This window comes from Acromyrmex echinatior, chromosome 16 (genome assembly GCF_024713525.1).
Source record: "Acromyrmex echinatior isolate Ae372 chromosome 16, ASM2471352v2, whole genome shotgun sequence".
NCBI lineage: Eukaryota > Metazoa > Arthropoda > Insecta > Hymenoptera > Formicidae > Acromyrmex > Acromyrmex echinatior.
The window spans coordinates 4,856,942-4,874,183 of NC_141867.1; the positions used below are offsets into that span (position 1 = coordinate 4,856,942).

A 17,242-nucleotide genomic window follows, 5' to 3' on the forward strand; every position below is an offset into this window, starting at 1 on the left:
TTTTATAAACTTTGTTTGCAAAATAATTATTTTATTATATTATTTTATTATATCAAAAAATAGCTAAGCTTTATAAAATATTTGATAGCTACGGCTATGTCCATCACATTTAATCTAGGTAAACAGAATACATTCGCTACGGTAGTCAACAATCGTATTATCGTGATCTGGCAGCTTGTAATCGAGATCGGTCAAACAGAATTACGCACATGCTGTGAGCGCATGAAATCAAAGTGAAATGAAACACGGACAATTACTGTAACTGAATCTCGTCCGCTAACGAAAAGGCAACAAGATCTATTAAATTGCATTGACACTATACATATATACTGGTTACTTTATCAAACTATTGTGCATCAATTTTCATATTACACTTTAAAATTTGCTAAATACAATTAAAGATAAAAAGTTAAAATATTTTTTCTAGTTATTATCATACTTAACAAACGATTAAATATTACTATATATCGATAAAAAATACATTTTTAATTATATTTTGACACGTATTTTAATTTGATTTGTGTTACAAACCATACATTATGCATAACTGAATTTCTCCATGTTGCTGGCTAATGCTACTCAGCTTAATTTATGTTGCGTCTCTAAATAAATTAGCATAAGTATGCAACGCATGTAATAATAAAATTAGCTTGTTGAGTCATAATCATCATTAGAGATAATTAGAATGGTTACAAATAAATAAATAATATTTTCATATACACACAAATATATTAAAAAATATAAATCATAGAAATGGTTATTCTTTCATCTAAAATAACTCTTTTATCACGCAAAAAAAAAAACATTATACAATATATCCATAAAAAAATATTCACATTCTATAAATACAGTGCAAGGAATATTAATCATATACTTTTTTAATTGAATACATTTGCTATAGAAATTATTGCTGGAACAATATTTCCTTTAATTTAAATTATACAATATTTTCCTTTTCAGTTATGCAAATTTGAATGATTTTTAAAACAAAGAAAGTTCGATATGAACAAATAATATGATTTTTTAATTCAATGAGTAAAATACAATCTTCTAAAATTACATAAAAAAATCGCTTCTCATTTCGATCATATATTTTGTACCTACTAATCAGATGTAAGGGTGCATGTTGCGTTTCGTACCTGCGAAATGAAACAAAACGTCGTTAGCTTGAGGTAAGCATTAAGCTCAGGTGACTGAATGATCGCGACGTAATCCCAATTACAGCCGCGCAGATTGCGTAAAAAGCTTTTCTACGGAGTACACGAGTTAGCTCGGGCCGCTCTGAAAGCGTAGAACGTGTCATATCGCATATTTCGCGAAGGTTTTGCTCACATCTCTAGTTTTTATTATCATTTATACTGACGTCCAAGTATACGTCATCTCGCCCCCGACAGGACATCATAGCGCAGGCAGAATGTAGAGAATGAGAAATAAGCTTGGCAATATGTAATTAGGAATGTCATCGCACGCTATTAAGATTGAAAGCGAGTTAGCTGACTTCGTGATATTATACATATTTTAATAAAATAATTCAATAAAGTAAAGGTGTGACATTTTTATCAAATTAAACGTTGACAGTAATGCTTGATTCACTTAATAAATAATTACTTAAAATAATTTACTAAAAAAAAAAGAGATGCGTTATATTGACATAAGAAAATAATTATAAATATATATATATATATATATATATATATATATATATATATATATACATATAGGATATTTCATAGAACATATATAGGCTCAGCATTAGTTAGGAACACAAAAAAAAATGAAAAAGATATCGTAGTTTTATCGTTTCAGTATTTAATATTCGATATAAGTAAAGATTGTACAAGAAGATATAAATCTTCTTATAGATAAAAAAAATAAGTAAAGCTAAGTAAAAATTGTAATCCTGCGTTAGTGAGTTACATTGATATAATATAGCAAAGCAGTCTTTAACTTGTGCTGAAAATTTAAGCATGTTGAGCTTTACTGAACGTAATAAAAGGCTTAAACCTTATAAGTGTACGTAGAGATGGTAAGATTTCAGAAAGCTAATCCAGTAAAGCCAATACTAAGAAACTTAACTTTGAGATCTCTACTTTATTCATTCCTAAAGAAGATAATTCGCTCTTTCCTATGTAATATAAATTTTTCTCTACTAACATCGTACTATATTTCTGTCTTCGGATAATCGCTAATATAAACGTAATTAAGACGCATAAGAAAGATTTCATTAGAACAATGAAAGAAGGGAAATACATACAAGATTCTATAGCAGTTTTACACTTCCCGTTTCATTAAGTTATAACCAATTTATCATAAAATGACTGTCCTTATTAAACGTACGGAAAAACTCTCAGAAATATCTTGCAAGTACCACTTTCGCGCCGACAAAATAAAATGTACTTGCTAAAAGCTGCTGTTGAAATTCGCGGGGTAATTTCATCAGAGTTCATAAGCGTCATTAAAGTTTACGCTTTAACTTTAAAGTGCAGTAAACATCGTGTACCGGCATCCTCGCGAAAAGCGCCGACCTTAATCGATACACGCCGACACGGCGTCGTCGTCGTTCCGGATCGACAAACCACCGTCCCCTTGGGCGCTTTTTCCGTCCTTTCCGCTGCATCCGATCGTCGCAAAGCGACAACCAAGCTTGCTCAAAGGAACCTGGAGAACCATTAAACGATGCAAAGGGGCGACAATGGCGGTGCCGAGGTGACAAAGGCGATCGCTCGCGTTCTTTCTCCATCATTCTCTTCACTAGTTCTCTCCTAAGTTTTTTTTTCAAAGCGACAATAATGACTGCGTTCAGTAGAAAAAAAACTGATCAGTGAATTCATTAATTTGATTGATTCCTACACTTAGATCCAGCTAAGCTAAAAATAAGAACCAATCATATTAAAGAATCATAGAACGCTCGCTAACAGTCTTCTCTATTGAACGCAGCTAATGAAAATTTATTTTTTAATAGAGAAAGATAACTCCAAATACTTTTTTCTTTTAGAAGCATTAATTATTGAATTTATATTAAGCTAATAAATTAATGTCTTAAATAATAATTTTAATACAGTATTTTTTATTTTGTATAAAACATTATAGTCTATTTTTTTTTAATAAAACAAATAAAATATTAAATAAAGGAAATATTTTTTTCGTTATTTCTTTAATATATAACGTGAGATAAAAGAAAATCTAATAAAAATAAAAGTAAATGTTATTACATTAAGAGATGAGAAAATAAATATAATAATCTCCTATCTCAGGTTTTGTAATCTAATATTATTAACCCGATATTAATAAAGAATCTGAAATTCTCAAATATAAAATAAAAAAATTATTTTTATATTGTTAATTAATAGTTTCATAATAAATAAAAAATGGCAACATATAATATTCAGCAAAATATAAAATACAAAATAAAATAATTATCTTTATATTGTTAATAGTTTCATACTAAACAATAAATATTAACATATTATATCAGACATTCTGCACTTTATAAGTTAATAATAAATACTAAGAAATATTAAATTATCTAACTAATAATACTATCTAACTAATGTACTACTGACATTTTACAAAGTATTTTATTCAATCAGATTAAATTTAATGGAAAACTGTGCGAAGTAAGTAAATTATATCAATATACACTATTTTTAAAAATGTTAAAGCTTCTAACGTTTATAAAGATATTAGCAAAATTAACAATAAGAAAATATAAATAAATAAACTCGTTATTTGCAAAATAATAAAAGAAGGTTGGCAACTGTAGAGAGTAATAATAATGAGAGTTTAGAGAGAAATAAAAGAATTAATAAAATAATTTATTCTCTCCCAATAAGAACTCAGGAGAGTACAAGGATCATTACAGACATAACAAATTTTGTTTTCTTCTCCTAAATTCTTAAAGAATAAATTATTTTTTAAATTAAATTTGTGAAATTTGGGGGGATTATTAATATTTCAGATTGATTGCATTGAAAATCCAACAATTATATCGGTACGCAATTATCATTTCTGAAATTAATTCATTTATATGAATATATATAATAGTTCAACATCTTAATATTCAGAATGTAGTGGCTTCTTATTTAAAGTAATGTATTTAACATAAACGGTCTTGTTTCCAATCTTATTATTTATTATAAATTATTTTATTAAATAATTTTTGCAGCTCTTTCCTTAAAATTAATAACATCGTATACACTCCGACAATCTCATTCTTCTCCTCTTTTTATTCCTCTTTTTCCTGTACTTTTTTCTTCTTTCACTTTTCTTCAAATCTTCCTACCACAGTTAAACAGAGGACAGAGAGAGAAATATAGAAAGACCCAGGAGGAACTCGCTGACCGGTTCGCCGGCAACGAGAGGGTGAGTATCAATTACACGGGTACCTCCCGTTAGAGTTTTCCGGAAATTCGCGTAGTAAGTCAAGCCCGGGGACACTGAAACTCCGGCGGGCGAACAATGCCGGCAGGCCGCGGGAGCTTTCTCATTTGCATATGAATTGGTGAAGTCTCTGCAGGTCGGCGACGTCGGCCCTGGCCTCCGGACACCTCCGACCGCCTCCATCACTACCACGGACAGCGTCCAACGAAGGTGGACGCATACGGCCAGGTGGTTAACGGCTCGGTTGGCTGGATAGTTCGAATTACCCTGAGGAGTTGAGTTGATAACTGGACACTCGCTCGACTCTCAATAATGTTTGCTTGAACATCATGATGGTACATTTATTAACGACGTTTATAACTACTTAGACGAATCGAGCGTAAATCATTGAACTTTCTTCATAAAAATTTATAAACGTATTCCTTAATTTCAAAAATTCTATTCAACGTCTTAAAATTAAATCTCTTTTTACATTCCTTAATTAACCTATCTTTTAACACGCGCACAGCATTTTCGCAAGGAAAGAAACAAAATCAAAACTCCAGAAGTCTAAGACTCTGTATTTTTTTCTTGGAAAACTAACATCAGCCGTTACAAACTGATAAGACGTTCGGCAAAATAATGATTCGCTCTCACGCGCTGTGACTAAACAGATCGCGTATTTCGTCTCTGCTCGGTACGTGTAACTGTCGAAACGTCTTTAAATTACGCGTGGTTAATTAAAGCGCAATTACGCAATTACGATTCGGTCCGTGGAGAGAGCCGTCATGAAATTACATCTTGCGCGAGCTCTACCTCTTTCGGTCGAACGAATTCCCCTCAGGGCGAAAGACCCCGGAGGTTTACTTAGGTCGCGCGACGCACGGATACCGAAATGTTTGCGATTTTGCGAGTGTAAACCAATTACACGTTGCGGAGACGTGGACCTTAGGAGTAACCCTGACAGAGCAACTTGCTCAGATGGATCTCGATCGATTCCCCAGACTTGTATACGCTGAACGGGATTGATATATCCCGCAACAAAATAAAGCAATGCCAAGTTTGATAAAAATTTCTTCATTTAAAATGGAAACAATGCATTCTATCATGTCAATATAATTAATCCAATGCCAATTTGACAATTTAAAATTAAAAATGCGCAAAAAAGAGGGTCAATAAAATCGATGAGAGTGATAAAAGGTCTTTGTAGATTGGCCTGTTTCAAATAAAATCTTGGCTTAAAGTTGAAACTATAAGCATATCTAATTTTAAATATTTCAGGATTAAATATATCTTACTATAACGACATTAGAGATGGAACAACTTTTGTATAAAAATAAAATCATTTTTCTAGAATAATCTAGAATAATCTAGAGAATAAAGAGTATAAATAAGAGCAAAAAAGTTTCGCCTTTAAGTAAAAACAAAAAAAATGTAAGTATTTAGATTTTTATTAGATTAGAAGAAATGAAACCATATGATGCAATTTTCGATCTAATAAATTACTATAGAAATTCTGCGTTCTATGTAATTCTAGTAATTTACTGGATCGCAGATTTAGAATGAAAAGTCATATCGTGTGCTTTTGGCCTTAATTATAAACGATTATGGCAATTTATTCACGGATTAAATCAACTCGAGTTTATCAAGGCTTATTTAGCACCAATATTTGCTGCATCATCAAAAGTATTTCTTTATGCAATCTTAATAATTTATTCTCGGCCTATGTTCTAATCCTCTTATAGTTAATTATTCAACTCCTTAGCTTTTCTTTATTCTTTTATCACTAATATTCTTGCAGCTTTACATCTTTCATCCTCTTTCTCATCCCTATCTCCTTGTCAATCGCACTTTATCTTTCTTGTTCCCATTATACTCCACCCTCTGGATTTATACTCTTCTTGATCTTTTTCACTAATGAAACTTTGTAGTTCTTTATTCCTTACATTTTATAATGCTGCTTTCGCTTTTTTTTTTTTTTCACATTTGTATGCAGCCTATTTTTCCTGATATTATCGATATTATTAATCGCATTTACTATACATTGAGTGAGAACAATATATCCAATACTAAGTATACAAGTACAATAAAAACAATAAAGCACGAATAATAAAAAATCAAAAATTATTTTCTTTTCTGATTAATAATTATATTTGTCGATAAATTATCCAGAAATTTCTCTCATTTTAATCATTAGTACTAAATTCATTAATCTCGCGTAATTTACCAAACGGAGAAATCGGTGAACAATGGAATACTGGCATTTCTGGAATGTACCGCATACGTAGAAGTCGGAGGGAAATTAGTTTCATTCTTGCAACTACTTGTTTAAAAGGAATCCTAATTGTTCCCTCGTGTAGCCGATCTCCAACGCATGGAACTTGCTGGAATCTTGAATGTGGATGCGCATATGATCTTGCTAATGCGGTCAATGGTGGAAACTCATGGATAAATATATGATTACTGCATGCTGCACATTTCGTCGGTGCATATGTATTTTTTTGCCATTGTAGAGGGCTCGTCGAGACATTCACGATGTACTTTACAAGCGATATGTAACTGTGCCAGGGGACATTGCATCGCGGACGATCCAATGGGAACTTCGTCATTCATTATTCCGGCACGGTTGTATAATGCCTGAGAAATCCTGACAGTTATTACAGTGGCGTCGCAGGGATTTCTCCCTCGTCCCACTGGATTTCGAGATTCAGCGAATTACGGCAGCGGAATGGATTTACAATGTTTAATTTACTACTCGAGCTGGGCGGGATTAAAGGCGCCGCCGGAAAATTATTGGCGCATAAAACGGACGGGATGATGGCATTGGTACATGCGGTTTCGTTACTCATTAAAATAAAATTGAAGAATCGCATAGTTAAGTGATAAGAATATAGAAAATGTTCCACAAAATAATGAATATTAAATTTGTAAACCTCTCAACTGTTACAAACCAAAACTATAAGACAGTCACAATAAAGAAATTCGTTAAGCTGTAAGTTTACTGCATACAATCACACACGTATACATGTATTGTAAATATTTCATATTTTATGTCAAAATATGTTAGAATAAAATATAAAATATCTCATAAATCATTTAATTTTTTGGTTATCCTATCTTATATTTTTTTACATAAAATATTTTCAAAACTCGATTTACATAAAAAATACGATATATCAATGTATTTTTTTATCTTAAAAAAAGATTAGATGACGCATAATAAATTTCTTTGCTTGTATACTAAAAAAAAATGATGTTTTATCAACAGCATTATTTTAATTGAAAATTATCTGGTTAAATCACAAGAACAATAAAATAAATAAAATTTTATGAAAACGAGAGCATGACGTTTGTTTTATTAACAGTGTTATTGAATTAACAAAATTATTTTCAAATAAAATAGTATTGATACATCATTTTTTTCCATGTAGAAAATGCTGCATTTACATTTATCAATTTTTATTTCTTATTAATGTATTCAAGCTCATCAGGTCATAGCGTTAAAATATAAATAATAAATAAAGTTGCAAAGTATAAATTAAAACAATTACAACGCTCTTATCTACTGCACGTGAGTAAATCATAAATTCAATCCGCCTGGCTGACAAAAGAAAATGCAAATTTTGTTCTGGGAATGCTTGCAGTGGCACCTTGCAGTTTGTCGATCAATCATGCACTTGCCACTGTGCCCCACCCTATGCGCGTTACTCTTCTGAAAGTAATTAATATAAGAAACATAGGCGGGGAGATAACGTGAACGGTAAATGAGCCGCAATTAGGGCGAGACGATGTGAATCGGATAACGGCCCCGTTTAGATAATGCCGTTCGAGAAGGAACCGAAGCATCAATGCCGGTCGTCGCCATCAGGCATTAACCTTTCGCCATCGAATCGCACTGAGAATACTGTTTACAACGGAACGGTAATCCGCCACGGATATTCCTAAACTTGCATTAACTTTAGCGCCGCCGTGAAAACCAATTAACCCGACGGGCCCGATGTGACCCCAGCTGTGCCATCAGGCCGTAATCGAGACACTTGGAAAATTAGCAATGTCCCGGAAAATGCCCTTGGTCATTAGTGGAGGCGTCTCGCTACAGACATTTGCGTGACTATATCGCGGTATACTCGACATGGTAAACTTTCCGGGAACAGCACTGAGGTGTGCTTACATGGAAATCTCCGAGCCCCAATCTAGATTCTATCCTTACAAGGAGTTAACTTTTCTCTCTTTATTCAAACTTAAACGTAGAGCTTGAAATTCTATTATATTGTCCGATTGATTGATGCTGAATACAAATTTAACTCTCCGGAGCTGAGACGTCAAAATCTGTAACTGACGGATCTGTAAGACCCATTTAACTTATGTTAATTAAAAGATAGTAATTAATTTCCAAGAACCAAAATGACATAACTCCATTATAAAAAAGAATAAATAGTAAAAATATATTTTAATAAAAATAGTATAATTTGCAGATGTAACATAAAAAAAATTAAATTATTTGACATTTTTGACATTTGTAATTGAATGAGTCCGCTCCTATTAAATTCAAACTTGTTATATACAATTTGAATTTTTAATTATTCTTTTAGGGTTCCTATTCAATACGTCGTTTATTTTTATTAAAACTTAATTTATTAAAATAATGAAGTTAAATAATTTAACTTAAAATAAAAATGTATTAAATTTGATACAATTTCAGTTTATTATTAATTAAGTGCATGTGTTAATATAAAACGCCGTTTATTTTAAAACTAAGCAATTCAACCACAGAAATGAATTAATTTTTAATTACATGTTTTGAACTAAAATAATAATACATTTTGCCATACTTGGAAATTAAAAATAATGAAATGTTATTTAATTCAAGAGGTTAACTTAAATTTGATCCTTTAATATTTACAATAGATCCATCATTAACTCCGCAGAGTTTAATTTAATAAGATTTTAATTCAATAAGACTGATTTCAACGCACTGTTCCTTTACAAATAATAAAACAACTCATTGCGATCTGCAGTGTTCGCCACAAAAAATTCATGAAGATTTTCTATTAAAAAAGAAAAACAATTTCGGTCTTTTTTATGGTAATATTCCGTACCCGCAGCTTTCGTTAACACAGAACGAACCAAATAGAGACATCGCAAAATATGCAAACATCTAGTTACGAAACACGCGGGCAATTTCCACGAAGCTTTTGATTCGCGCGTGAAGGGGTATTCACCGGCAACTCTGACGAGTAGCGGCGTCTTTCCGTCATATTTCTATCGAATTTCGCGTTTTCAAGCACCCGCATCCGTTTGGACGGTACGGCGTACTTTCTATTTCGCTCTTGCTCTTGGAACACTTCTATCTCCGCGCAATTACGCGAAAACTTTCGAGTGAATATCTGCCGGCAGCTCTGCGGCGCACGAGGATGCTTCAGTTGTTTTGAGATTCCAGGCTACAAATAAGGGTCAAGGGGATGTCCTGCATCGCACCAAGACGTGACGCGATGCGACCCAACGCCACGCCACATAGCGTTACATCTTACGGCCGATGTTGAAGCTTAAGATTCTGACCTATAAATGAACGAGAGAAGCAGAGACGCGCGCGGTGAGAATTGCTGGCGAAGAGAACGGCTCGAAATTCGTGGACAAACAGAACTATTCGTCTTTCTCTGGGCGGAACAATTTCCTTGGAATTTATCCCGGAGACACTCGACGTAGTTACAGTGTGCAGAATAGTTACGATGCTTTGGCGCGTGCGCGACCGCGGATAAAAGGAAGCATCCCGGTGTCATGTTATGCAGACAATGAGCATAACACTGATCTGTAGGATTTATCTTGAGAGTAGCTTTCTTCGCGTCCATTCAACATTGGCGCGAATTCGTAAAAGTGTTTAAATTTAAACTTAATTTAAACACTTATAAATGTGTTAAGATTTATTAATTTATCATTTTAATGTAGTTATGTGTTGAAACATTATTAAAATAAATATTAATTACATTTCACGCACAACTGACCATCATTAGCAATTAGTAATTCTATCAATTCTAACAATTGATTTATATAGGTATATAAAGGTATAATTTATTCAAAAAGAGATATTATAAAATCAAACATCTCGTAAAGGGATAGTTGGTTAAGACCTTTTGAGGACCGGCATGTTTTTGATCGATTTTTTTATTTTAAAGGCTAGAACTTTTTTGTCAATATCATGGGGTTGAGTGGCAAAAAAGATGGCGTCGAGTTCCTAAAGGGGGCCTCCGGTCCTCTAGATTAAGCTAGTCACTTTGGATCATTGTATAATGTGCATGCAGACTTGTTAGCAAAGCAAACGGGAAGGTGAGGTGATAGTCGGAAATGCGGGCATACGACACAGATTTTCCCGATGGGAAAGGGTAAAATAAAATGAAATATGGTGATTTATTGTCTAATGTACGCGCCAACCAATTTGTCCTGTTCCACGCGTGAACTGTCTCGTGTCGTGAGAGCCTGTCCCGCAGGATGCAGACGGAAACACGGATTGCATTTCATAGAGTGGTCTCGATGGCCCATATGATGCGCGCGCGCGCGATGAAATTACAAAATTTGTCTGGGGATTGCACACGCGAGTGCGGCTGACATGTCCGCACCGAAGATACGCCAATAATTGTCCGCGAAATGAAATGACAATTATCGCGGCTGCTGGTGGGCGAGACTTTACTAATCGTGTGGTTGTCATGGAATTGCCGAATTACATCGTTCATACACCTTGCACAGAATAACAATCATTGTCGTTAGCGTTTAATCCCATTTCCCGTGAAAATAAATTAATAGCGATGCTTTATGTAATAAATTATAATTATTTCTTAATTAATTAAATATTTCATTAGCAAAGTGTGTCTTTGTTTTCCCTGATTTAACTTTATTAATTTTTTATTCCGATATGATATTTTAAAATATTTTTTTATTGTCACTTTATGCTAAAAAAAATAATTTTTAAAAGAAATATTAAAATTTTTAAAAGAAATATTAGTTGAATGATAAAGAAAAGATAATTTAAATTTATTAAAGCTTAAGTTCAACTTTCTAACTCTAATTCTTCCGCGACGTTGCCTTTAGAGCAACAAAAATGGATGAATATGCGAAGTAAATAATTAATGCATATTATTGTGTAAAAAGCACATACGTCAACATAAATTCAGATGTAAACTACTGGAATTTCTCTTACGCGTTTCCCCGCTATTTTACGTCAGCAACAAATCATATTTCCTACAATTTAATCTTGAGCCTGATTTATTGCCGTCACTTTCATAATGCAACTTCATAATTTCAAGAGACTATAAAACTCGAGAAACTATATACATAATTTGCAATCGCAGAAATTGCCGTCATTTTCGTTCTGCAGCATTTATTCGGGTATTCTCATGATATGATAACTCCTCGTTTTATGCGCTGGATAGAATCGTGAATTTCTTCACTCGACGAGCATTAATTACTTCGAAATGAACTCTTAATTAATTTACTGTAACATATTCTAGTTATGAACAGACTGAAAGGGAATAATAGACTTACTTGTATATACAGAATTGTTCTTCTATCATACTATTTTTTTAAAGACTCTTGGGTCAATTTGAAATTAATTTTTCTGAAAAATCTTCTCAAGAAAAAGATCTATACTGCTGTGGTAAAATAATTAGCTATTAAAAATAAGAGGGACTTCTTGTGAACTAAGCTTGATAAAAGAAAATTGTATTTTTTAGCCAAATGAATTCGCTTTAACATAATTTCTCTTGACATTTTTTCCACTATAAAATTTGTCAACACAAAATAAATGTAATAAAAAATGGAACATTGCCGCATAGAATGTATATTCTCGGAATATATATGAGACATAATATCTGCTATTAAGATTAATACGGTAATGTTTTTTTATGCAATAATAATAAAATAACAAGAATAATAAAATAATAATAATTGGGACATCATGTTCAAATTATCCGTGTACAAAGATAATAATTAAGATATAAAGTTACAATTTATAAAATGCGATGTTAATAGCAAGCTTATTTAATATTTTTAATATTTGTAACACATGATATTAAAAAATGGTTATTGAAAATGGTTATTGTTAAGAAAAATTTACAATATATTTATAATATAAATAATATTTATGATATAAACATTAATTATGAAGTATTAAAAATATATATAAAAAATATATATTAATTGTCAATAATACTTCGAAAAAAAAACATTAAAATTTACATTTAAATTATTAAAAATTTAAATTATTAAAATATTTGTTACAATTAAAGTTATTACAATTTTGATGACGTGTTCTTAGTACGGCTTGCATTATCACTTGCTTATTTGTATAATTTATTCGACGAAGGCGAATAAACTTCAAGTGCGAAGGTTCGTAAAAAGAGGTCTCGGCGAAGGTGTGCTTCGTCATTTCCTTTATACGGCAAGAGTCATCAACAGTAAACGAGAAATTGAGGGCGAAGAAACTGCTGTTGTCGCTGCCGTTGCTGTAGCGCGCTCGCAATTAGGATGAAGACGAATACTCTAGGCTACTCATTAACTCTGGTATGAACTGGCGAGCACGTCAACGGGTTGAAGTCGAAGAAGTAACAAGCTGGCATCCTGCAGCCTGCGTCGTCTGCCGCCTCCGTTCCTTTTATTTCGCCGGAGTGTCGCCGGCAAATCTTATTTAAGGCAGATTTATCGCCACCCGGCTCTGAGATCGAGGTAGGATATTACGCTGGACCCGGATGCGCCATTCACAATGCGACTCCTCGACTCAAAAAGTGTCATAACTCAAAACCTGAGCGCCTCTTCGAGCACTTCCGCCGCTCCAGCACATTGTGTGCCAGAATCTGTCCTCTTGTCGTCCCTACACCCGTACCAACCTCTCCCCTTTCCCCCATTTTTCTCTCGTTTCACACACCCTTCCGTTCTGCACTATCCCTCTCTGTACACGAGAGAGCAAATGGAGTCTTCCGTTTTTTGTTAATATACGCAAGGACCACTCAGTAGTGTCAAGTGTTCTGCAAATTTTTTCAACATATTGTTATTTTATTTGCACGACGTAAAGTATCGCGTTGGAATTTTCCGATGTCGGACACAGGAAAGATCGATTTATTTGATATTGAATAGAATTTATGAAATTCATCTGGACCAATTTAATAAATCACAACTGAATGTTTTTACAAATCAAACTTAAAAAGAACTCAATAAGCTTCGACAGAAAAATAAAAATATAATCAAAGAATATTAAACAATAGATTTATATATATATATATATATATATATATATATATATATATATATAATTTTCATTTGGAATAATTTATCCGAATACATAATCTATTTCGTTCTACCTCTCACTTAAGGATCTCTATCTTATATAGCTTGCGATTGTTTGATGTATTTTGGGGGCAATCAAATTTCTTCACTGTGTACTTGAAAGTTATAACATGACAATGAATCATTAGTGTTTACTGCATTGTCGTAAAAGTTGCACTTCAGTTTTATAAGTAATAGACAAATGTGTACTCTTTATGTAATTTTGAGAAGTTCGTTGAGAAGCATTAATTTTGTAACTTCATTCTAGCTTGGAGACCTTGATTTTTTTAAATGATATAATCAAAAACTTGGTAACAAACTGTGTATCCGCGAATGAAGTTGTGCTATATACTAACTGGTGGTATTCTTATCTCTTCTGTTATACTTTTCTCCTTTCAGTTTTTAAAAAATTACATTCATACAAAGAACTTCTACTCTACAGTATAATAGATATCACTCTACCTAAAAAACCTGCACTAAAAGTAGTTATGTCACATGAATATCTATTGAGTTATTTCAAGAAAACAAAATAGTATTCTATAATTCCTTCTATTCCTTAATATTTCTCTATACAATTGCTGAATGAATAACACGTACTGTTAAACTGACGAAAGCATAATGCTTCAATTATTCCGTGATGCGAAAGCGATATCTGCAGGATTTCTTCATCTCGTCGTTTCTACTGTTCCACCATCTACGTCGATTGAGCCCCCGGGTATATCAAACGGGAACTTGCGTAAGGAAGGACGCGCATTAAGAGAAATGGACCGTGGGGAGTAGTTTTTCGATGTGCCGGTACAAAATCCAGCATCATGACGTGAGCGTTGTCGCGCGTGACGGGCGTTCGATGTCATCGATCGCCGAGCATCCTGATCGATACGCGCGTGTCGCAGCGCAAAAGAAACGAACGAGTCCGGCGATCCATTTTTTCGCTCTTCTTCCGCAACGAGCGAGCTCCATTAGTCCGGGATTGGCCGATGCGCGCTTCAGCGAGCACCATGGTACTTTTTGCGTCGGCCGGACCGGTTGAATAATTGTGTTTTGCAACGTCCGCGAGAGCGCTTAGCCGAACTCTCGGGCATGGATCCAAAGAAGAATTAAGCAAAGAGGAAACTTGAAGTGCAGATCTATAAAAGGGACAATGACACCGGGTGAATCGTGCAGTTTTTGGAACGATCGCCAATCACACGGATCAATCAAGCGTTTGCACGAAAGGAGACACGATCTGCGACAGTAATTGACATCATGACTTCCGAAGTGAGTGCATATCGCGCGATTATTTCACGTGTTATCCTCAGACCGCATGCCAACTTTAGCACTTCTTCGCAGAAAGTCATTAAAGTCGCATGTGTCAGCATATTTCGATCTTCGTACAATAGAAAGTGGATATGTTCGGGATATGATTACAGCTAAGATTGGAACCAACAAATCTACTTTCATTCTTATTATATGTTATATAAAGCATTAATTTTTCATGTTTTTCTTAATTAAAAAATTCTTTAATCAAATTGATTTTTTAAGCAAAAATCAGAAATTGAAAGTTTTAAGCAAGGAGTTATATAAATAATTAAACAAACAATTAAAGAATTTATGTCTGTAAAGAAAATACAAAAAAATACTAGTGCAAGAAAATAATTTATTTTTTAAATTGTTTCCAAGAAATGTATTTAACATGAATAATAAAATGTACATTCCGAAAGTGAAATATAAAATGGTAGATGAATGCAAATAAAATGATAAGATAAATGCAAGCATTTTAATAATAGATTCTGCTTAATATAAGCGATATATTTTAATTAATTTTTTACTCCTAATAATAATTTAATTATTAAATATTTTTAATATAAACATTGAAAAAATATAATACATCTTACATTCTTCATTTTCTTTAATAAAAAATTGTGTCATCTTTTTTATTTTATATAGTTAATATTTTTATTTTTCTAACAATTAATTTAACTTTTATTTTCTCTCTTATATTTTATTAGATTTGTGGATTCTTTACTCAGCTGTTTTCTCTTATCCGTTTAACATAATTCGCTTACTTTCCTATTTTCTGTTAATCAATACAACCCGTCATATTACCGCAACTGAATCTTTGTACTTTTATAGATTTTATCCTTTTAAGGATTTTGTCTAAGTTGCTGTATTCTTTCTTTGTTACAATTTCTTTTTATTATTTAAATCTTAATATGCTTTAACATTTTGTCTACTAAATTCTTCTAAAGTCTTCTAAATTATAAACTTCATATGTTCAATTCACAGAATTATACAATTTGATTAACAAGATCAACATGTTTCAGCTCGTTCTATTCATATCGATGTTTTCGACGTTACTTCTGATCGATGCAAAACCGGAAGGACATGCACACTCTTTCCAAAATTTTCTCGGTCCTGTGACAGGCACCGAACACGAAGTCAGTTGGAATGACGACGCCGGTTCTCATGAAGATTACGTCGCTCAACCCCATTATGCCTTTTCATATGGGGTCGAAGATTACCATACGGGCGATTATCACGGTCAAAAGGAGCACAGAGATGGTAGGTTTGCATAGTTTGAATGGAGATTAATCTCTTGTACTTTAGGAGGATCCCCTTCTTGTCATCTCGTATCTACTGCGAAGTGGGGAGAATAAGAATAACCTACTTACGTACGCGGAATCGCGATGTTGAGCTCCGAGGGAGAAAAAGCTGACAAATGTACTGGGGTGAACGTAGGACAGACTGATTGTGCGAATAAAAGTGGCAACGTGACCTTTGCTTGAGCAATTTTATAATGTTACTCTTGGAATACGCAATGGAAAGGCGCGACTAGTAATTCTTTTGATTTGACTTACATATGCTTCATCGAACGAACGATCGGCAGTGTTAAGAATATTTTACTAATGCCGTTTACCGATGTTAAAAATGATTTTAAAGGAATAAAAGAGAACTTTAGTGCGGTCGTACTTGTGTTGCCATTTGCTCCTAATTTTAATATCATGTATTTTACATAGAAAAGATTATATACATTACTTAAGAACAGAAAATGTTCTCCTATAATTCTTACTTTAAATACAATTATTTGTAAAGTTTACATCATTCCCTTACTTCAAAAGTGACACAACTCAAAAAAATATGATTTTTGAATTGTCACTATGAATAAGTTAAGTAAGGATTAATCTATCAATTATCAAAAGTAAACTAACTTAACTTCACAGTCTGTCCGTCAAACAACACTTGTGTCATTCTTAAGAATTTCAAAGAGATAATATGTTCTACAAAAATATATTTTAAATAAATTAAATCGTATTGTATTTTTGTAAATAAGAAGGACCGTCTTCTGACAGAAACATTTTAGAATTTTTGTAATCGAAGAAGAAATTATTTTATTTTAATTTTTATTTTAAATTTAGTTAATCAAGATAATTTAGTTAACCAAGATAAACATAAACTGCTGGTGATATTTCGAGTTATATTACTTTGATGAATTATTCTGGATTTGTTATAATTTTGTTGAGCATTAAAATCGTCACTCAAAAAGAATAATTTTTTAAAGATCATGAAATAAAAATGTCATAAATGACATTTG

At 32.8% G+C, this 17,242-nt stretch overlaps 1 protein-coding gene and 1 long non-coding RNA gene across 4 annotated transcripts in view; one reads left to right on the top strand and one right to left on the bottom strand.

Annotated features, from left to right (window-relative positions):
* The window catches only part of LOC147907072 (uncharacterized), a 296,973-nt gene that overhangs the window by 164,829 nt on the left and 114,902 nt on the right, over positions 1-17,242 (bottom strand). The window lies entirely within an intron of this gene.
* Positions 13,779-17,242, top strand: part of LOC105145708 (pupal cuticle protein Edg-84A) — a 28,822-nt gene continuing 25,358 nt past the window's right edge. For all 3 annotated transcript variants that reach the window (XM_011055471.2, XM_087414325.1, XM_087414324.1), the window contains exons 1-2: positions 13,779-14,928; positions 15,975-16,212. In XM_011055471.2, the coding sequence (XP_011053773.2) occupies positions 14,917-14,928; positions 15,975-16,212 (250 nt within the window). In that variant the 5' untranslated portion in view covers positions 13,779-14,916. The remainder of the gene's footprint in view (positions 14,929-15,974; positions 16,213-17,242) is intronic.